The sequence below is a fragment of the Protopterus annectens genome, chromosome 11.part0, assembly GCF_019279795.1.
Source record: "Protopterus annectens isolate FY-2018-M chromosome 11.part0, PAN1.0, whole genome shotgun sequence".
In the NCBI taxonomy this organism is placed as follows: Eukaryota; Metazoa; Chordata; order Ceratodontiformes; family Protopteridae; genus Protopterus; species Protopterus annectens.
In genome coordinates, this window is record NC_056745.1 from 1,074,022,902 (window position 1) to 1,074,046,230 (window position 23,329).

Sequence of the window (23,329 nt, forward strand, 5' to 3'; positions counted from 1 at the left end):
ACTCCCAGATGTGATTGTCATAGTCCATCTGATTGCTCTAGCTAGATGGAATTTCAGACTAAATTCTCTGCCTTACAAGTACCCTGAGTCCATTGTGTTTGCTGTAAGTCTTGCTATGACCTATGGGTACACTTCCCCTTGTAAGTATGCATTTCTAGATGAAAGTTTGATGTTTGAGAGTAACATAATAATACAATGACTGTGGAAATAGGGTAATTAATTTATGTGCTCCAGGTATCTGTGCTCTAGGGCACCTTTCTGTTCTGGAGCTGATTTGTAGTCCAAACTATGCTGCTTACTGTACATTATAACTTAATGAGTGAGGAGTTAAAAGATGCTGACATAAAGTGCTATTTAGATAAGTGTCTTCAGTATCTACAGACATTTCTAGTTTGTGTTCTGATAATGTGATTACATTTGATATCTTCTATGAAGCTCTGGGTTACTGTGGCTGATACTTTGTTGCAAAATTTTATTTTCTTATTACCACTTGGTACCTGTACCCACCTGCAGTTATACTTGTATATAGCTGTATAAGCAATAAGTTTAAATGAATAGGCTTATTATGAATTAGTGGCAAAGATTAGCAAAGAGAGTTAAGCGCAGGAGATGGTAATGAGTTTACCCTGAAGTCATATGTTTTTTCCCTCATTCAGCTTATAAACTGTGCAGCTCTCAACAAGTCTGTTAAGCAAACAGTGTTCCCAGAATTTTCCTAATAAAGATGCTTATGTGTAGTGGGCATGCCCAGTTAGCAAACATAAACATAAACATACAGAAGAAGACATGACAATGATCCTGAATCGTTTTTCATAAAATGTATCACTTAATGCCAGTGGTTCTGAGTACTAGAGAAAGCAAGCATGAGGACTAAAAATATATTGGAAAGAAGCATTAGGAAGGTTGAAGATTGTAAGGCTAATAGAAAAAAATGGAGATTAGTGGAAAGGAAGTTACTACCAACTAAACAGTAGGAAAGGCAACAAATGAGAAAGACTTAGTAACAGTGCAGGAGTAAGGTACATTAACTAAGAGTTGACATTGGTGGCAATCATTTTATCAAAAGAAAGTAGGCTTAAAGAGCCACATGACTGCAGCCATAGGTAAAATGGGGTCAAGCCCAACACCGCCACCACTAGGGTGGAGATTTCACTCTATATACCATCTAACTTATGGTAGCCTGCCCTGAGTTTGCACAATCTTGAGGCAAGTGAAGTCCTTTTAATAAAACGGTCAGACTCATTTTAATGTATAGTTAGCTTAGAGTTACTGTGCAACTAGAAGCCAGATGAGCTACCTGTCTGCTTACATGTTTTGGTGCAAAAAAAGAGGTGTGGCATTGTGATGAGAATAGCCATACAGGTGATGGCACTCATGGCCGAGATAAAGATTTGCAGAGAGAATGTTGCTTAACAACAAGTCTAGCTGTAGAGCAACACTACAGCAGCTCATTTAAATCCACAGTGTGGAACTGTCTCAGGGAATAAATGAAACCACTGTCACATTATTTATAAACTGGAAAAAAATGAATTATATGTGTAGAAAGAGGGCATAAGTGTGTGAGTAATCATTTTTATGATGCACCAGATTAAGAAAGTCTCTGAGTGACCATAGTATTAATTGCCATATTTTTCTGTAGGGAAAAGAATGAAATAGTATCTGTGTCATCACTGTATTAGTGTGTTTAGAAGAGTTGTTGTTGTGTCTTTCGGCTTTTCCCGGTTAGGGGTCGCCACAGCGGAACTCCGGCCCGCTAATGATTGGTATTGATTTTTATGTACCGAGTTACCAGCCCTGATGCACAACCTTCAACAAAGGTATGCCCATTCACGCATGTCTCCACGCAGAAGATGCTCTAGCTGAGAATCGAACCGGACAGCATCTTACTGTGAGGCGACAACGAATACAGTATAAGGGCTGAGGGGTCAGGGGAGTATCCCAGTGCTATGACGGTATGTCATCTGATCTTAATAAAAATCATTATGCACTGAAGGACAATGCTGTCAATATTCACGAAGAATCTGTTGTTTGCAGGTCAAAGTACAAATTTATCTGTTGTCAGCCTCTGAGGGCAGCTATTTCCCAAACAGCAACACTATTCTGTATAACCTATATCAGTATCCACACCTGTCAGCAAGACACAGTTAGAAAGTAAGGAAAACTCAGAAAAATATCTCCCTAGCATCACTGCTTACTCATACTGTTTGCACATTTACACAATTTGTCACATGCCCATTGACTGCAAACTCATTTGCTACTGCAGTGATTTTCTTACAATACTTCACCTTGTTTAATCTTCCTAGAAATTTCCCGCTAGTGTCATAGATTTTATTTATTGAAGATGTATGGTGCTGACTGCTAGAGGACACTTAGCGCTAGAACTTGATGCCAGACAACCATTGTGAAATCCATTCACTTCCACTGGGTAAAAAGCTACTTTATCTGTAGTCAAGTTTTGTCTGCAATACTCATGGAATGAATTACTTCCACTGGCCAGGTATCAGGGACCAGGGCACCATTACCTGATTTCGTAGGTTCATAGGAGTGCAATAATCTAATGACCACTAGGGTCTTTTTAAGCTTAGCCATGCATCCCAGATCTCTGACAAATTCTGGCACCCTTGATAACTGTAAGTTGGAGCTTGAGAGATGAAACACTTACAAGCATGGATCTGGGAGATGAACCATTTAACAGCTGCCTGTGTCTCTTAGAGACATAGGTGCAAAACTTTGGATGAATCTCCTGTTCCCCATCCATTTGTCCAAGTTACACTTGAATTGGGTTAGGGAGGAATGTTGTTTCCCATGGATGGGGAACTTGTTCAAGAGAAGGGGTAGACTCTTGGATACATACCTATCTCTCCAACAGGCTCTATTTATATCAGAGGCAAGGTTTAAGTCTTTAGAATGGGTAATTCTGGTGCTGTTTGTTTTGTGGATATGCAGGAGGTCCATCAGAGTGAGGTCTGAATATGCCTTATATGGCAGGCATGGTTCTCCCCTCAACACCCTACAGGAGACATTATACAGGGGAAAGGGCTTTGAGGAAGTTTGCATAGGACATGTTACTTATGCTGTGCGTGTCTTGTTTCATAATAAGCTCAACTTGTTCGTGTAGTACAATAAAGAAGTCAATTGAGTGGAATTGGTCTGAGTTTCAGGAAGCTGACATTCAGAATTTGGTTTCCTTTATTATAGGCATGCATACTGCTACCTGTGGATTCGATCCGTGCCCCAGTGGACTAATTTATACCTGTCTAGAAGTGCTTGGCCATTCTCATCACTGCTTCTCTTGAAATTGGGACTTTTGCAACTTCACTAAATGAGTCTTTGTAACTCTTGATCAAGCAGTCTCTTATGTCCTGGATAACTACTGCCTTGTTTCTTGCCTAATGTTTATTGGTGAGGAAGTTGAGAACCATTCCAATCATTTCTTCAAGAGCACTATATTCTCAATCCTTCCCATCCATTTTCTATTTCAGATACAGTGCTGGGACTGCCCTTACCCAGGTTTCGAAGGACTTGCTTGTTGAGGGGGTCAGTGATATTATTCTATTGTGGTCCTTCTTGACCTGTCTTTAGTATTTGACACCATAGACCATAATATTATGCTTGACTGACTAAGAACCTACCGTAGAGCTATAGGTACTGTCCTTGGATGGCTTATCTCTTATTTCAGCATCTTTACCTACTGGATTGTCTTGTGTGCACGCATCTTGCCTATATCCTCTGTTATATCTGGAGTTCCACAGGGCTCTATGTTTGGCCTGTTACGGCTTTCCAAGTAAAAGCTTCCATAGTAGAGCTCATTGGAGAAAAATTATTACAGTAGATTCCCTCTTATCTGGCCTCTCTTTAACCGGCCTCCTCTTTAACCAGCCATCAAATTTCTGCTGTAGCTCTAGCAAAAGACAACAGAGAAGAACAACACTTCCACCTCCTCTTTGCTAAATAATGTCAGACATTTGAGTTTTAGACTTCATATCCATTAAAAAAATGCATACTAATGCAAACCTTATTACTCTAGCTAATTTATAACCTATAAATGCTATTTTGTATGCTTTTTGTGATTAACCAGACATTCATTTATGCAGCCTAAGGTTTCATTCCAGCGAGACCAGATAAGTGGAAGTCTACTGCATCATTATTACTGCCATGCAGATTATTCACAGCTATACCTATCTTTCCCTCAAGATATGCTGTCTGCTATGGACTCATAAGCTAAGGAATTGGTGTGCATCAAAATTTGAATTACTGGCAACCATTTATGGTTTACTACACCCAAGATTGTTGCAATGGCTATGCACAGCACCCCTAGTGAATTTAGTTCTCCTGTCCTGGACCCTACTGAAATTTACAATGGCAATAGGCTGGCCTTTATGAGGAAAGTGAGAAACTTTGGTATAATTTTCAATAAATGACTGACACTTGGGACCAGGTATCAACTGTTGTAAAGACTTCCTGTTTCCATCTTCAGAATATTATACACCTCAACCTTCATCTCCTCCCAAATGACCTTTCTGTGATTATTCAGGCTTTGATATCCTCTTAGCTTGATTACTATAACTCCCTATACGCAGGACTACCAAATGGTGAACTTGGTTACCTACAGTGGATCCAGACATCTGCAGCATGTTTATTTATGAGTACTTCTCACTGCCTTCATATCTCTGTTATGCTGTAGAATCTCTACTAGCTGCCAATATGATCATGTGATAATGTAGCATCCATAAAGTCTTTTTTCTGATCTGCTTGGTCCTACCTTTTCTGGGTCCCTCTACCTTAAGGAGCTGTTGATACAATACTATCTGGCTTGTATTCATCACTCCTAAATTTTAAGACTTTTGAAGGTTCCTAGAGTCTGTTTGGAGACCTCTGGTGCCTGGGCATTTAGTGATCAAGCCCCTTATGTTTGGACCCACCTATTTGGTTCATAGGTTCATATGTACTTTTTAGCCTGTCAATCTGTGAAGATCTTAAGAAGCCTAGTCCTGCATTTCCATGGTAATTATTAGCCCTTATATTTTACATATGAATCTGAAAAGATGGGTCACACAAGGATATGTTGGCTACTTGCACATTTCCCCTATCCATGAGGACCACTAGTGCTAGTCTAGGGGTGAATTTGTGATTGCCCATTCATTTATCTAAGTTACATTTGAACAGAGTAAAAGAAGCTGTCCTCTTAATGTGGAGGAGAAGCCAGTTCCATTGAAGTGGTATTCTGTGTGATACATACCTATCCTTCCTTCATATTCTGTTAATTTTGCAAAAGAGATTGAGGTCCCTTGAGAAAGTATTTCTGATACCAATAAACTTCTGAACGCTTAATTTGTCTAAAAGAAATGGGTCTGTTGAGGCTCTATATGTGAGGCAGAGGTCATCGCTGCCTCTTGGGAGGTTGGCATAATGGTTAAGGTGTCTACCTTCCAGGTGCAGGGTTTGATTCTTACATGAGGTTACTGGCTAGACTTAAAATGACCCAGAAGAGCAGTTAGCCTAGTACTAATCTATGAACCTAATAGCCTGTATGATGCTAAGAAGATAGACAAGGCTTTTAGGTGATCTGCCTAGTTTTTTGATTCAGGCCATTGATTTTTTAGTGAGGAAGCACTGTGGTCATTCTAGCTGTAACAAGTATTTGGATAGATATATATCAAAATTGGGCATTATACTCAATGATAAGCATTATGGATTTCAAGTACAGATTAACAATTATGTCCTAGTATCTGAAAGCCATACTTCAATATAAGCTGTGCAATGAAAAAGGACTTCTGTACAATAGTAGATATGTGGTGAGCAAAAGACAGTTTATTATCAACATCGGTTACCAAATCTCCATTTACTGGATCATTTTTCATGGGGTGTTGTCAATGTGATAGTTACAAAGGAACTCATGCTTGCTGAATAATACAATTATAAATTTCTTGGTATTTTGTTTCGGTTAATTGTTTTGGCGCCAATTATTCATTTGTGACAGGCCTTCTTGTAGGATCGTAGTGTCCTCTGGGGAGTTTATGACAGCACCACGTTTGCAGTCATAGGTTCAAAGGTGTATACTAGGCTAATGACCACTAGGGCCCTTATAAAACTAGCTGTACAACCCAAATGTGACCCACAAATTTGGTTTATATAGGTGGTGATTTACTGACTGTCTCTGTCCCTCAGAGACACAGGAGCCAGACTAGTGGTGAATTTTCAATTATCCATCCATTGATCCAAGTTGCACTTAAAGGATAGGGAGGAACTCTGCTTCACATGGATGGGGACCGTGGTTCAGACAATGTGAATTCTCTGAGAAACATATCTGTCTCTCCAACACGTTCTATTTATTTTGCAAGCAAATTTAGTCTTTTAATTTTGGAGTTCTGATGCTGTTTGTTGTGCTGATGTGCAAAAGGATCATCAAAAGAGGGTCTAGGGATGTCTTGTATTCCAGGCAAAGATCACCTCTCAGAAGTCTGTATGATACAAAGAAGACAGGACTTTGAGGCGATCAGTGTAAGACAGTGTATTTACCCCCTGTATTCTTTTCCAGAGAACCTTTGTGGATGTTCCAGTTGCTGCATGTGTCTGGTCAGGTACATAGCAAGGGGGCATTAAACTCTATGATGGGTCTGATGAGGGTAGAGTACAGTGATATGATGATTTCTCTGGACCTAGATGTTTACTACCATGGACAAATGTTGGTCGAAGCCTAGGTTAGTAAATACATGAGTTCCCAGATTTCTAACTAGTGAATCAACATTTAAGGATGTTTTATTGATGACATACTTACCCAGGGTGGTAGACTTTCCAAAAAGTACCACAGTGTATTTCTTGGTATTGAGTTTTAGGTCATGGCTTTGGCACCAAGCATCTGTCTATATTAGACCTTCCTAAAGGCTATTGTCATCTTGGGGGATTGGGGGTTCAATAACCGATCCCAGTTTGCAATCATCTGTGAACTTGGTCAGCCAAAGGCCTTTGACATTGGCTTTGACATCTGGGAATTAGATGCCTAAGAGGAGTGGGCCCAGCACAGAGCCCTGGGGGGCTCAAGTGGTAACCAGCCTCTTTGTAGTGGTAGCCTCAGTGGTTCTAACCTCCTGGGTCCTATCAGTGAGCCAGCTAGCTACCCAACGTGTTATAAAGCAGTTTATATCTTGTTCCATAAGTTTGTTGGCAATGCCTGAGTGGGGTATTATATCAAATTCTTTAGCATGATCTGGGTAGTATACACTGTTTTCCCTCATCAATTGTCTTAACGACCTTTGCAAAGTAGTCCACCAGATTTAGTAAGCATGACCTTCCTTTGACAAAGCCAAACTTGGATGGATACAGTATCTTGAGGTCTGCTATGTCCTTGTCTTTAATTTCCATAATAATTATTTCCATGGCTTTGCAAATATGACTAATGGTCTTGTAGTTTCCAGGATTTTTTGAAGGTCCTCCTTTAGAAAGGGGGATGAATATTGCAGTCCTCCATTTACATCAGCGGTCCCCAGGCACCGGGCTGTGGGCTGGTAACGGGCCACACAGAAACTTTTAGTCAGGGAGTTAAACAAGAAAAGTGAATTTGTGTAAGTGTGCGAGTATATTTATGTTACTGTCTGCATGTGTGAGTGAATGAGTGCATGAAGGCAGAATGCATGTGTGTGTGTGTACGAAAGCAGAAAAGACTGTGTATGTGTGTATGACAGAGTGAACAGTGAAATCAATCTAGCCATTATTTTACACTTGCTAAGCATCGCTTTTGCTGTTTAGCGAGTGTAAAATAAAAATAAATGAAACAGAAAAGTGTGTGCGTGCGCGTGCGTGCATGTGTGTGTGTGTGTGTGTGTGTGTGTGTGTGTGTGTGTGTGTGTGTGTGTGTGTGTGTGTGCATGTGGATGCGTGACTGAAAGAGAGGGAAGAGTGATGGCGATCCCTGGCAGCAGCAGCAGCAGCAGCAGCGTCAATTACAACATAGTGGTGCAAAAGTAGCATACGAGTTAAATAAGCCCGTGATGTTTCTATCTATTCAACTCTTTACTATAACACAGTCACAACACCACCACTGTTTTAATCAGATGATGACAAAATGTTGTTTGAAAACTGATCTCTAAGTTCATATCTTAAAATGCAATCCAAATATTTATTATAACACACCGCTTAATCATAAATATATTTGAAAAAAAAATTATGACATTTTATAAAGACATAGCTTTGCTGAAAATCAAAGAATTTATCCACCTTGGGAATACCATTTGGAATATGTGAAATAAAATACCACCATACATAATTTAAACTCTACTCAGTGAATATACCACCACTGCACTGTAATCTGGCTGTATGTGCATATACCACAAATGTAGTTCATGTGCGACATGCACTGCTGAAGAATTCAGTCCCTAGGCTCGATTTGTGGCACTTACAGTTGCATAGAATTTACGAAGTACATATAATAGGTAACACTGTCCATGCCATGTGCTTGATGTGAGCTGCACAGCGTTAAGGTTTTGTTTTTGCAGGCATATAGACTATCGATGCTGCAGTTTTGCATCAGGCTGTAAACATGCTGGGAAGGGCATAACAACCTGCTATTTTAAACACTTAGACTTTGTGGAGTATCAAGTGGGTGGACAGTTCCCACAAATGCGAGTTTACAGAGGTTCAGTCTTGCATGGAAGGAGCTCTTTGGCTGTCTTTCAGCAAACCATGTATTTCAAGTAACGTCAACTGTTTTCATGAAATGAACTATTCTGTGATTGCAGTTTTGAGTGTTTAATTTTGATCTCTGACATGTTATATATTGCTGATGTTTGCAATTGTGTTCTAAAAACTGTTCTGAGTTACAGAAGGAAGATAATCGATTTAAGTGTTTGAGAACCGTGACATATTACATTTAGATTTGCGTACCTCTCAACCATACCTCTCAACCTCTGGCACAATAAATTTGGACAGAGCCCATAACTCTCAACCACTGGGCACAAACAAATCTGGACAAAGCCAAAAATAATACAAAGCCCCAAAAATAGGGACAAATTTTAAATATTGCTCTTATAAACTTAGAAAGTTTATAGAATTTAATGTCTTTTGTTACTGTGCATTTTCTGATGGGTATGACATCTGAAACTCAAGTGCTTGTCACTTATTTGCTACAAAAATCCAGAAAAACCACACATTTTATGAGTAACATACCAAAAATATAAGGCAAAAATGTGGACATTCTGCAAAAATACAGACAGTTGTGAGGTATAACAGAGCCAGAAACAGTAGTGACAATTTTAAATATTGCTCTTATAAACTCATAAAATTGCTAGATTCAGAATAACATTTCCATTAGGTTTGCATATCTCTTGACCATACCTCTCAAGCCTCTTACACAATAAATCTGGACACAATCACAAATAATAAGGAAAGATTTTAAATATTGCTGTTATAAACTTAGAAAGTTGCTATATTCAGAATAAGGTTTCCATTAGGTTTGCATACCTCTAGACCATACCTCTCAGTGTCGTGCAGAGTAAATCTGAACAGAGTCACAAATAACAGGGACAGATTTTAAATAGCACTTTTATAAACTCAGAAAATTGCTTGAATGAGCACTGAAAACCCTGCTTCCATTTCCAACATCCTAGCTTTTAAATGCAGAGTAGACTAGATATAAGGAAAACACTTTGGGTGTCATTATCTCCCATCAACCCTAGATGGGACCATCTTGTTGCAGGGAAACAGGCTCAGGGCTCCCACTGATTCTGCATTATGGTGAGATGTATTTTTTTATGCACCTTATTGTGCTTTATTTTTATGCGCACGCAATGGCTGGTCCATGGAAAATTGTCTTACATGAAAACCGATCCTTGGTGCAAAAAAGGTTGGAGACAGCTGAGTTACATGGCACAAAGCCTGTTTTAAAACTTTAGTTAAACAATTACTCTACGGGTCCTCATAAGTCATAATTTACACTATTCAGAAGGCATCCTGGGATGTTATCATGGTGCATTGAGGCCATGTTCTTGGCTTTAGTCAGTGCATTCAGTACATGCTCCCTAGTTATAGCTGGAGGGGTTATGTTTGAGGATATTTTTGAGGGGAAGATTCAGGATGAGAGAAGGGTAAAGTTGGAACTGAATTTTTTCACTAACAAGTTTTCTGTATCACTAGGATTGTACCATTAACCACCAGTTCAGCACACTGCTGTGTACTGTCCTTGAGGTTTCTGACATACCTATAGAAGACCTTATGGTTATCTTTCACATGGGAGGCTTAAACTCAAGTTAACTTTGCTTGACCTAATTGGCCCTCTTGGTTGCCTAGTTACTTTGATGAGAGAGTTTCTATCTTTATTAGAATTACTCAACAATTTTTGCCATAATTGTTTTTCTTTTGTTGTATAGCCTGTTTAATTTGTGAGCTTGCTCAGTCACAAGCCCTTAACATTAGCTTTCACCCCAGAGAAGTAAACGCCAAAGAGAATTGGCCCAAGGACTGAACAGTGAGATACTACACTACAGACAGGTCTTTTGCATGAGGTAGAGCTGCCCACCCTTACTTCCTGTGTTCTATTTGTGAGCCAACTTGCTATCCATTGAGTTATATAGGGGTTAATCGTGAGCTGGGGGAGTTTATCTATGATGCCTGAGTGTGGGATGGTGTTGAATGCTTTTTCAGGGACAAGACAGGCAGTATGCACTGATTTGCCTTCATCTATTGCCTAAGTGACTTTTCAAATATGTCAACCAGGTTATGTAGGCAGGACCTGTCCTTGAAGTATCTGAACTAGGTTGGCTCAAGAGTCTGTAGGTCACCTATATGCCTGTTTATTTGTTGCATACTGATTCTTTCCATACCCTTGCAGATGAGGTGGTTCAACCTTATGGGTTTGTAATTACCCAGATCTGTTGTAGCCCCATCTTTGTATAAGAGAATGAGTGTTGCTGTCATACACTCATCTGGAACAAAGTATTTTTTGAGGCTAATACTGAATATCCTGTGTGTGTGTGTGTGTGTGTGTGTGTGTGTGTGTGTGTGTGTGTGTGTTTGTTTCTGGCAGGCCAGTAGGTAGCCTAGTAAGCTGTCCAGTCCTGTAGATACAGTGTTCTTGGCCTTAGACAGTGCCTTGAGAACTTGTATTTGGGAGATCTGAGGATAGGTAGATGGGGGTATTTGATGTGGGAATACTGGAGGAGATAGGGAGTGTAGTTGGAGCTGAATTTGTGCACTAGTAGATTGTCTATGAACTATCTGAGTACAATATCACTTACTATTTCCTCTGCACTCTGCTGGGTTTGAAGTTCTTGCAATCCATTAGGTTTTTAAAAGCTATCACCAGCACCAGAGTTCAAAAACATAACATTTCTGGAGCATCGGCCACCAAATAAAACCCTATGTTACTACTGGGAAAACCATGGCTTTGACTATAGAGGCCATTGTTGACAGTGTGGTATCTTTGTCTTTTAAAATCTTATCCAGATTTGCCATACCTTTTTTTCCAAAAAGCAAGAGTCTTATAATTTCATGGCTGCAGTCACTTTCTGTAGAGATGATTGTGTCCAGAAAAATAAAATCTCCCACTGTCTCAACTTCTTTCCATTTTTTTTTGCAAATAATTGATAAGACTTGATGGCATAATTCTGTTTATTTATTTATTTTGATGGTGAGCAAGAAAACAGCTTTTTCACTTTTTACTTTCACCTTCATCAACAGGAGTTTCGACTCTTTTTCCCTTTTAGCCATTAGAGTGGTATCATCTGCATATCAGAGGTTGTTAGTATTACAACAGTTTTGATTCCAACATCTGATTAATCCAAGCCAGTATTTACAAAAACATAACTCCACATAATGTTAAAAACAGACAGAAAGCAGAGAAAGGAGATTAACAATGGTTTGTCTTCACGAAAGTCACCACAACCTTGTTAGAATTGTCAAGGTTAACAAATGGAGGAATATGATTAGGTCTGTAATCATAATGAAATTGCTATGTGTTTGAGACTTGCATTCCAAGAAATTCACTTTAAGAGTTAAGCTTGTAAAGTGAATCGTGGGACCCATATTGAGAACACATAACAAGGGTTATATCAGTGGGAAGTGATCATAATTCTTTCTAGTGAATGGAGCTTTATCTGCTCCAGGTAGTACTAGTTAGAGAAAAATAAAAGTATAGGAGTAAAAGGTATTTTAAGGGCTTTCAAAGCACTTTAAAACTGGTAAAACACTTTAGTGTGGTCAGACATATAGCAGGCAGAAACAAATTGTCCCTTTGAAGAATGGAGAGTTTTAAAAGCTGTTAGATACATTGTTCTGCCACACCTTTCATTGATAAGTGTAGCAGAGTGAAGATTTAACAGGTTTTAAAAGCTTTTTTATTTTTTGCCTGCCAGCACTGTTCCCTGTTCCTCCCCTAGCATAAGACTCAATCTTATCAGTGCTCAGAGTGTAATTGTGATACACCATGCATTACATTGTGTTTGTGCAACCACATTATCTATTCATGGCAGTTTATGTGTCTGTGAGTAGGTCAATGATGTATCATCGGATGGTAGGAGATGCAAGGCCATTGGCCTAATGGCCATTGACACCTTACAAGTATCCACCCTTAGATGTTACCCCCTTCTTCAAGGAGGACAGGCCAGTTTTAGCCAGAAGTGAATTTGTGAATAACCTTCAAGTTACCTAGCTCCAAATTAAAGAAAGATAACATATCATTCTGTTTAACATGCAGTGGAAGTCTGTTCCAAAGGACTGAAAGGTGCTGTGTGATCAATCTGTCTCTCCACCATGATTTATTTATTTGCTGATGCTCTTTTAGACCACAGGTCCTCCTGTTTGCAACAATTTTTGATTTATGAAGATACAAGAGGTCTTGGACTACAAGATCTCTAATGGTCTGAAATGCAAAGCATAGATTACCCCTAAGGAGTCCATAGGGTACTGAATAGAGGGAGAGTGTTTTCAGTCTCTCTCTCTCTCTCTCCCTGCTAGCTCAGGTAACTTAAACTCATGATATTTTAAGTTAAAAACCTTTGAGTTATCCCCAGCTGTTTGATATATCTAGTGAGATTTATTTCATGTGATCAGCACAATGTAGGAAAATGCTGAAAGATCATGCTTGAAAGTTGTGGGGCATTGCATGAATGAGGTTCCAGTGCTGTGTTGTCCACTTTCAAGGAAAGAATGTAGGCAGCATAATGACAGTCTCACACATTTCACTTTATGTAAGAGCAGCCATGCAACTAGTGAGGCAATGTTGTCTGGAGTTGCAGTCATATAGGACTGGGCAGGTAGAAGTGAGCTATCCATCACATGAACCCTTGCAATAAAAGTGCTTGTGTGATAGCATACATTCTGTAGTCTGAGGCATCTCTGTGCAAGGATATCACAGTAAAACTGTGATGCGGGGATTACCTCATGTAAAGTAAAATGTATACAGGTAGAACATAGAAAGGTACAGTGGTTACAAATGATGGTTATGGCCTCCATTGGAAGTGTCCCCTGGTGCAGTGGTGCTTTCACATACCCCCCCCCCCCCCGAGGTGGGTGAGCCATCTGTTGCTCACTTCCACCTCCATCAGCTTAATACAACCTGCCGCAGACCAGTAGCTAGAACTGGCATGGCTGAGGTCACTCTACCACAGAGCCAGTATAACATTGCAGCTACTCCTTGATGTGAAAACCAAAGGGTAAAAAAGGTCACCCTAACCATTCAGCACTCTAAGAATGACCCAGCTAAGCCAGAGTCTTCACTGTGCAAAACCTTAAACTTCCCATAGTGGGAGCCCAAAGGATCTATGCAAATGACGCCTTAAGGAAATACCAATGTTTCAGCTACGTTGCTTTGAATGCCTTTGACTTTTCACGTTTTTAATTTTTAAGGCTTTACTGGTGTATTCAGGCCAATAAAGAAAAACTCTTCTACCTGTAGACATACCATGTTTTGCCTTTTTTCTGAGTCCATCAGTACAGCATTAGCAGATTGTTTACTCTTTGGAAACACAGAGCTTAAGATCAAGCCTAATGTTCACAAACATTAAGGTGCCTGCAAACTATCCCAAATAACAACCAAACCAAAGATTTAAAAAGGTTACACAGACAAGCAGTATTAACTAATCAGTCCATGTAGAAAATGCTCATCAGGTTTTCACTGCATAGCATGCTCCACTTACTAGAAAATGTTTTTTGCTGTCACAATTCTGATCAGGTTTTATCTGCAAACTCCATGCAAGCTGTGCTACTGCATTGCAATTCTTTATGCAGTGCATCATCTACTAGTATAAAAACAAAGATGCATAGGCTGGTCTATGTTTCATCTGTGTGGTCAACACACATTCATACATATGCTCTAATTGAATATCATTGCTTCACATATTCTCTGCATACTCTATGAATAGAAATTGTGTCTTCTACATACTGTAGTGTTATTTCCTTGCATATTGTAGTGTTATTGTTAGTATCAACCTTTAATTCCTATAGCTGCAGATCTCATTTCACTCACTCCATTTAATGTTATTAAGAGTCGCACTTATTATCAAATGAATAGAAACTGAAGAAGAAACGTGTTATCTCTGATTCTGTTTATTCCACATTTTGTAATATTATATAGGAAGACCTTGCAGTGGTAAGGGTTGAACTGCAGTACCTAGAAATAAACAAATTGAAGAAAGAAGATTTTATATTAACAACATTGCACTTATTTTAATATCAATATGTGCAGTTGTATTCAGGTGTTTCCTTATAATGAAAAAGGACAAACAAGAAGAACTTCTTAAAAACCTCCTATAAATAACCAAAATATAAATAGAAAACATTCTAGGTGGCTTGACTATTAGGTTTGACTGGTTTGCTCTGTGGTGTAGAAGAATGAAGACCTGAGTATTACTCAGTTACCCCAGGTTTGATTAGTGACCCAAGCACTGAAAGAATTGGCTGGTGTGGGACAAGAATAATAATGCAAAGCCTGCTTGCCTCTCCCAAAGGTGAAGGTTGGGTCACGTGTCCATTGATGCACACTCCATGAACAGTCCCTAGTAGAGACTAGAGAAGGATGTATCGAGGCATGTGCTTTCAAGATATGTGACACGATATGGGTACAATCACTCAAAAAGGGGGTGATATGCCCTAATACCACTCCATTATATAATCATCATTTGGCCCCTTTCAGGCATATGCAAGGAAACAAGTGCATAACAAAAATGCCCAATCCCTGATGGCTTCCTGAAAAACGTGCTCTGATTGGTTCCCAGCCAGTTACAAATGGACTGAGATGGCGCAATGAGCCAGGTGGTTGTCAGGCATTCAGTGGATAAAAAGAGTTATAAGATGTGCATTAAAATAGATATTAGTCTATACTTGTGTCGCTGATTAATTAAGGATCATTGCCAATGTATCTCATTTTGAAGTACACACTTTTTATGCTTACAGTAATCACTTAAAGCCATATGCAGTTTGCAATGCCTTTAGTAAAATGGGAACTTCAGTAAAATACAATAATTTTAACACATATGTTGAGCTACAGGTACAGAAACACAAATGTACATGTATATGTATATACATATGTTTTTTTTTTTTTTTTGTACTCACAGATATACTTCTGGTCTATGATTCTTTTCACACTGAATTTAATAGACGGGTATACTTCAGTCTGCATTTTATTTCTGAAATCAGCTTTTAAAATAATCCATGTATAAGGCAAAAGTTAAATACTTGGATTTGTGTTATTGTACAAATCAGGAAACCATATCCATCAGTCATAAATATCGTGCTGACTGTATGCATCTTTGCTATATATGCAGGTTCTAACAGCATTTTGCATAAATAAAAACATTAATTGTTTCCGAATTTTCATTAGATTCATTTTGCAAATGTACTAGTTTAATTATTACAGAATAAAAAAATAATATTTAATATAGGCAGATGAAAAAAGAACAGTGTATGCAATAAATTTCAAATATCTTAATGGTACAAGTAAAGTTAAAACACTGAAGTTCTTCTGATCAGTTATTACATTTGCATTTGGGTATGTTTACCATTGAACACAATTACATTTACACAAAATATACAGTAAGCCTGCTGATTATATATTCAAAATACAGAATTCCTCTTCAGTATGTATGGCCTCCTAGGTTTGCTAACATGCAGTTGTCGTTTTAATATGTAAGGGGCTTTCCTCTTCAATTGACCTTCTTTTTTGATGTTTGAAACTCCTTGGTCAGTTAATTCTTGATGCAGTGGCTGAAAGAAAAAAAAATGCAAAGTTATCAATACCAGAATGTTTTGTTTTCTATGACTAAAACATAGAATTCATTTTGGGATCTCAAAAGTCATGAGTTTGCAGTCAATTTCTTTACCAAATCATTGAGATCAGCAAACTTTCCTCATGTTTCTTAGTTCAGTTGAACAGTTTGATTATCTTCAACATTATTTTAAATAAATACAGTAATGGATATAGCAATAACCCACGCCTGGGTGTGGGTAATGCTAAATTTACCCACGGTTGGCGTGGTTTGGTCCCGAGGCCCGGACCAAACAAAGCCAACCGTGAATTAGCATTACCCACACCCAGGCGTGTTATTGCTATTATATGACATTATTTAAGAAAAGAAACTATTACTTTTCTTAAATAATGGCATAGTATAATGCCTGTTTACTGCCCTTCCGCAGATGTCTGGCATCAGCGGCAGTTCTGATGTACTGCGCGCCTGCGCAGTACATCAGAGTTGAGCAAAAGCGGAGAAAGCAAGATCTCCGTTGCTTTTTAGTCTCGCTATGTTAAATGAGTTTAACATAGCGAGACAGTTTTAAAATAAGCAACGGACATCTCCATTGCTTATTTTAAAACTGTCTCACTATGTTAAACTCATTTAACATAGCGAGACACTAAAAAAAGCAACGGAGATCTTGCTTTCTCCGTTGCTTTTTTTTAAAACACTGTTTCACTATGTTAAGTGGGTTTAACATAGCGAGACAGCTTTAAAATAAGCAACGGAGATCTCCGTTGCTTATTTTAAAGCTGTCTCGCTATGTTAAACCCATTTAACATAGCGAGACAGTGTTTAAAAAAAACGAGTTATACTAATGGAAAAAAGTCCGGGCGACCGGACCTTTTTCCATTAGTATAACTCGATTTACAACGGGCACGCTGGCCAATTAGCGTGCACGTTTTGGGGGGATCATGGTATAATATCTGTTAATGTCAGCTTCTCTCAAAATAGTTTCTTTTGGTATAAAGAGTTTTACTTATTTTTACACAAGAAATATACATTAATTAGTAATGAGGTTGAATAATTGATAGTAACTACAAAATAATGACTAACATGCATCATTTCTATTAGAGCAAAACAACAGAGTAGAAGTAATAAGGATATAGAATGGAACTGTGAATTTAGTTGTATCATTTTTTTATACCTTTTGCTACACTACACTACTTTCACTACAGATGCGACGTTTGCTATGAGAGTATTGATGGAGAATTACAGAGAAGGTCAGAAGGAGTTGCATTGTGTTTTTGTAGACTTGGAGAAAGCATATGACAGGGTGCCTAGAGAGGAGTTGTGGTATTGTATGAGGAAGTTGAGAGTGTCAGAGAAGTATGTAAGAGTGGTACAGGATATGTACGAGGGTAGTGTGACAGCGGTGAGGTCTGCGGTGGGAGTGTCGGATGCGTTTAAGGTGGAGGTGGGATTGCATCAAGGATCAGCTTTGAGCCCTTTCTTATTTGCAATGCTGTTGGACAGGTTGACAGACGAGATCAGACAGGAGTCCCCGTGGACTATGATGTTTGCAGATGACATTGTGATCTGTAGTGAGAGTAGGGAACAAGTGGAGAAGACCCTGGAGAGATGGAGATATGCTCTAGAGAGAAGAGGAATGAAGGTCAGCAGGACTAAGACAGAATATATGTGTGTAAATGAGGGGGAGGATAGAGGAATGGTGAGGATGCAAGGAGTAGAGGTGGTGAAGGTGGATGAGTTTAAATACTTGGGATCAATAGTTTAGAGTAATGGTGAGTGTGGAAGAGAGGTGAAGAAGAGAGTACAGGCAGGATGGAGTGGGTAGAGAAGAGTATCAGGAGTAATTTGTGACAGACGAGTACCAGTAGGAGTGAAAGGGAAGGTCTACAAGAGGATAGTGAGACCAGCTATGTTATATGGGTTGGAGACAGTGGCATTGACAAAAAGGCAGGAGTTAGAGCTGGACGTGGCAGAGTTAAAGATGTTAAGATTTGAACTGGGTGTGACAAGGGTGGACAGGATTAGGAATAAGTATATTAGAGGGTCAGTTCAGGTTGGAAGGTTTGGAGACAAAGCCAGAGAGGCAAGATTAAATTGGTTTGGACATGTGCTGAGGAGGGATGCTGAGTATATTGGGAAAAAGATGCTAAGGATGAAGCTAACAGGTAACAGGAAAAGAGGAAGGCCTAAGATAAGGTTTATGGATGTGGTAAGAGAGGACATGCAGGTGGTTGGTGTGACAGAGCAGGATGCAGAGGACAGGATGAAATGGAAACAGATGATCCGCTGTGGCAACCCATAATGGGAACAGCCAAAAGATGATGATCTTTTATAACTTTTGCATTCTGGAAGTGAGGACCATTTTGCAAGAAAAGCCCATTATTAGGAAACCTGTCAACAGTCCGGAACAGAAAACAATTTGCTTTAAATATCAATGTTATCGGCTCTCAATTAATTTTAAGTATTGAAAGATAAATGCTATTTAAAGCAATACAAGGATTTTAGGTTTTTGATGAGGAACTCTTATGGTCATTTTGGTCAGCTTATATGGCCACTATGTTTCTTAAATTCTGAATTTATTTTTCAGAATAGACCAGTTGTGAACTATTCTAACCCTGTTTATCATATTCTTCTTATAGAAGTACAAAAACAAAATTAACAATTATAAATAAAGGAGGAATTGAAGAAGATGAGAAAAAGAGAAGTAGACTGCTTGGAGATGAAGAATGTGGCTTCACTATCTAGAGCAATGGCAAATATATATATAAATATATATATATATATATATATATATATATATATATATATATTCAATTATTCCTGTTTTGAGCTATTTTTGTATGAGAAAAATATGTTGAGAAATTGAAGTTAAGTGTTGTAGGAAACCTGAAATAAAACCCTTACTGAGTAGCAGAAAGCTATGCTGGCCTACTCGAATGATGGCCTTGTGATGGTGATTCTCTCTGTGGCACTTAAAATGGAAGTCCTTACTAACTTTGCCTTATGCCTGTGTAGATCTTTTGTAACCCTGCTTTGTTCAGTTTTACATATAATATATATAAATATATATATATATATATATATATATATATATATATATATATATATATATATATATCAATGGGCAGTTTGACATACTCTTACCTGTGTGAACAATGTGACCATCTCTGGATGAAGTCTATTCAGTATTAGGACAGGTGTGAAATTAAACTGAGTTTCCAAACCTGCTGACCTGATGCTTCCTGTCCTTTACAAAACTGTATGACTCAATTGTATTACTAAAATGTATTTTTCCTGGAGCTGCTACATCAGTATGACATTGCCAGCAGACTAGGTTAATCCCTGAAAACATACATGAAAGTCTCTGAAGGATATGAAATACCCCAAGTTAGTATCATCCAGGTAAAAATGTGCAATGGGCCATTGAGGTTATTAGACTTAAACTAGTGGCAAGGGCCGTATGTTGTAAACTTGAAAACTGAACGCATGATCCTATGAAGCTATGTACTTGAGTCACTGAGTATTTGTTTATTAAGGTCATCCAATAAATAAGGACCCTGCAACATATAGTATACATCCTAGAGATGATGCATGTGGTAATCCAATCTATTGAAAATGTTTAAAGGGAAAAACACCATCACGGGGGATGGTCCCTTGTAGTATAACACCACACAAGTGCTGCGTGAACTTGGGCAAGAGATAAGAGTGATGTCTTAAGGCTTGTGAAGACAAATTTGTAGATAAGTACTGTATCCCCATTTCCTGCCAATCATTCAAAAGCATCTAACTAATCATTCAGATATTAGAAAAAATGGAAGTTCAGTCATGCCTAAAACTCCCAGAGAAGTTCTTCTTCTTTTATATTAGCCTATGGTGTGAGTTAATGTGGAAAGTAAAAAACACCCAACAACAGATGTGCTCAGACTTTCTCAACAACAGATGCAGACCTTTGCCAAGAGGTTAAGGGAGAGAAATGAAAGAAGACCACCTCCTCTCTTGTTTCTGGATTTGGGTGTTTGGTATATACCACATGTAATAGTCATACCTTATGGTTAGAAACCATATTATCCATGGCATGCAGCTACTAGGAGTCTGTTCATAAAACAACTTGTGAGTATGCAAGACTGATGTCAACAGTCAGTTTTAAATTGGCAGACATATGTTTCTCTTGTCTATATATGAAGAGGTAAGTTTGCAGTGACTGAGACAGCCCAAAGATAAGACTGAATTTCTGTATCCTGTTTCCAGAGCATTAACTTGGAAAGCAGAAGGCCTAAATGTGCCAACATATTCAATATCTTGTTGTATAAGACCATCCAGATGACAGTTAAATCTATTCCAAGAAAAGGTAGGACCTTAAAGAGATCACTTCCATCCTCCTTGGGGAGGATGGCTCTGCTCCCAATGCATTTAAACCTCACCCCCAGGGAACGAATAAATGAACTGCTACATTTTTTGATGAGAAAATCAAACTCTGTTAGATACATTTCAAAAACAAAGTTCCAACACATGCACTTGCAAATTGAATTATATATATTCCATTTGCAAGCAAAATTGTTTAGCCACTTATTGTCATATCTAATTACTCATCTATTTCTATTTTCAGTTTTCTTAGCTTATCTTGTTTATATGTTTCTTACCATACAGGAGAAAAACACTTCTCTATTTACTCTCTTAATTTACGTTTTCTAGAACTGTGTCTATTTCTCCAGCTTTTTGGACAATTTTCTGGTTCTTTTCCCTTGGCTAACAGTTTTCCCTTTTTCCACCAATGCTGAGATCAGTTTCCTAACTTTTGTTACTTCTGGGACCTCCTGTCTCCTCCATCTTCTTGGTATAGCCTTTTTTGCTATTCCCATTATTATCCATAACATGCTGTGTGACTTTCTCTTTACATCCTTAGACTACCTCAAGAAGAAAGCCTACTTTGTAAGTGTTATCTCATTTTCTTGTCTTCTTTGTTGTCCCTGTAATTCCCTTAACATTGGGAGTCCCAGTAGTGTCTTGAAGTTTCTATCAACAATTCTATTACCCCCCCCCCCCCAGTCCTATATTTCTTTCCAAAACCATTCTTTTTCATTCCATTTCATAGCTTGGCTGTAACATTGTAACAATCAGTGATAACGTGCTTTCTTGAAGATACTCCTTAATATCTGGTACTCCCAATCCTACCTTGTATCTAACCATCACTACATATTCCCAGGCCACTTTGGGCTTCTTGTCAGCCCAATGATATTGTGACATCAACTGCATTATTCTTTTCATATAACAGTCCTGAGGAAGCAACCAAAATACTTGACTCTGGTATAGGCATGGGGGGGGGGGTGGTATGTAGATTTGAAATACTTGTACTCTCTAGTCTAGTTCAAGAGGGGTCATCTTCCATTTCAAAAATCATACCTTTCATTTTGCCCAATACTTTCTCAAATGTCTTACTAAAAGGATTCATCAACTGTTTTATCCAACCCTATTAAGAAATAATGAATTTCATTATACTCCCATAGGAAACTATATTCCCATAGGAAGCTATATTCCCATAGGAAACTATATTCCTACTGCAGTCTACCAGTGGGTTCAAAGTGTACTGCTAATGCCTGTGGTTTGTTCTTGTTGATTTTATACTCTGTTCTTGTGCAAATCCTGCTAATATGTTCCACAGACTGCCCACGTCCTACTGTGGGGAAGAGAGTGCCACTAGAATGTCATCCATGAACAGCAGCATCTTCTCTGATTTACCTTTCCAATCATATTATCTTATAGCTGAGTTACAAGGTTGTACAGTTAGCAGCTCCAAACATAATGCAAATAATCGAGGGGACAAAGACCATCCTTGCCTGGTCCTCCTATGTAACACAGACTTCTCAGGTAGATACACTCTCACATTTATCCTAGCTCTGGAACCACTATATCATCTTTCTAAAAGACCTACTATATCTCGGGGTCCCCATACTTCTTCAGCTCTTCAAATAGATTACCCAGCAGACTCAATGAAATGCTTTTTCTGATTCTAATGAGAGCAGCACTACTTCCTTATTCATCAGGGTAACACCTCGCATTATTATTAATATTATTAATAGGGTTTTATAACAGTATCTGCTGCTCTCCATCCCCATACAAAATCACACTGGTCGCAATGCATTATTCATGGCAATACCTTAGCTAATCTGTTTGCAATAATCTCCATAATTTATAATACTGGATCGGGAGTGACGTGGGTCTGTAGAATGATGGCAGTGCGGTGCTCTTGTTCTCCTTTAATATTATTGATACAATTAGATCTTTCCATGAGTCAGGTGGGGCACCCCCTTCCCACAGCAGACCATTCAAGAGTTCTTGCCAAAGAGGTTAATTTGGCCTTTAATCAATTTCCATACTTCTATTGGAATACGATCCTTTCCTGGAGTCCTGGGCAGAGACAACTTTCCCCACACCTCTTTCATTTCTTCTCCTGATAGTTCACTCTTGAGTTCCTGCCTTTCCTCTTCCCATAACACCAGAAGTTCTATCATTCTCCACCAGTTATCATTCCCTTCCCTGTTTCTATCTCCCCTTCTTGGTTATCAAAAATAGAAATCCTTATAAAATACTCTAATCTCCAAGAGATTGTCCTCCAATCTCATCAGATTTTCACCTGTCCTCCTACTTTTCACCCAAATGATTTCTGTCATAGTCTTGCTGTTAATGTCTTTCTCAGTTTAAAATAATCTTAGAAATATAACTGCTCCATAAATAATGTTCTCGGTATTAGCATTTTGTCATGTCCTTCCTTTATCTCCTTCTTTAAGTTTCTTTCTCTTTCTTTAATGTTCCTCATTACAGTTGATCTTCATTTGCTGTAATTCTAGCAGTGCCTCTGTTAACCTCTGTCCCCGTCTTTTCCCCTTTTTCCTTGCATGGCATAGATTGTTCTATCCTTTCCTAAATTTTCTTCTCATAGTTGTCACATGTATCCCTGTCATCCTTCATTCTCTTTCTAGCATCTCCCCCAATATATCTTCTAACCAGTGTTTGTCCTTAAGGTTTTCCAGAAATTACAACCTGGGAATATTCAGTATCTCCTTAGGTGTGCCTGCTCTCCTGCTTTCACTTCCACCCTCAACACAGCACAATCCATCAGTACTATTGGGTCTAACAGCATC

At 38.6% G+C, this 23,329-nt stretch overlaps 1 protein-coding gene across 2 annotated transcripts in view; it reads right to left on the reverse strand.

Moving 5' to 3' along the window:
• Positions 1-15,399: 15,399 nt before the first annotated feature.
• NTS (neurotensin) overlaps positions 15,400-23,329 on the reverse strand; it is a 214,024-nt gene continuing 206,094 nt past the window's right edge. For both annotated transcript variants that reach the window (XM_044088428.1, XM_044088427.1), the window contains exon 4: positions 15,400-16,191. In XM_044088428.1, the coding sequence (XP_043944363.1) occupies positions 16,042-16,191 (150 nt within the window). In that variant the 3' untranslated portion in view covers positions 15,400-16,041. The remainder of the gene's footprint in view (positions 16,192-23,329) is intronic.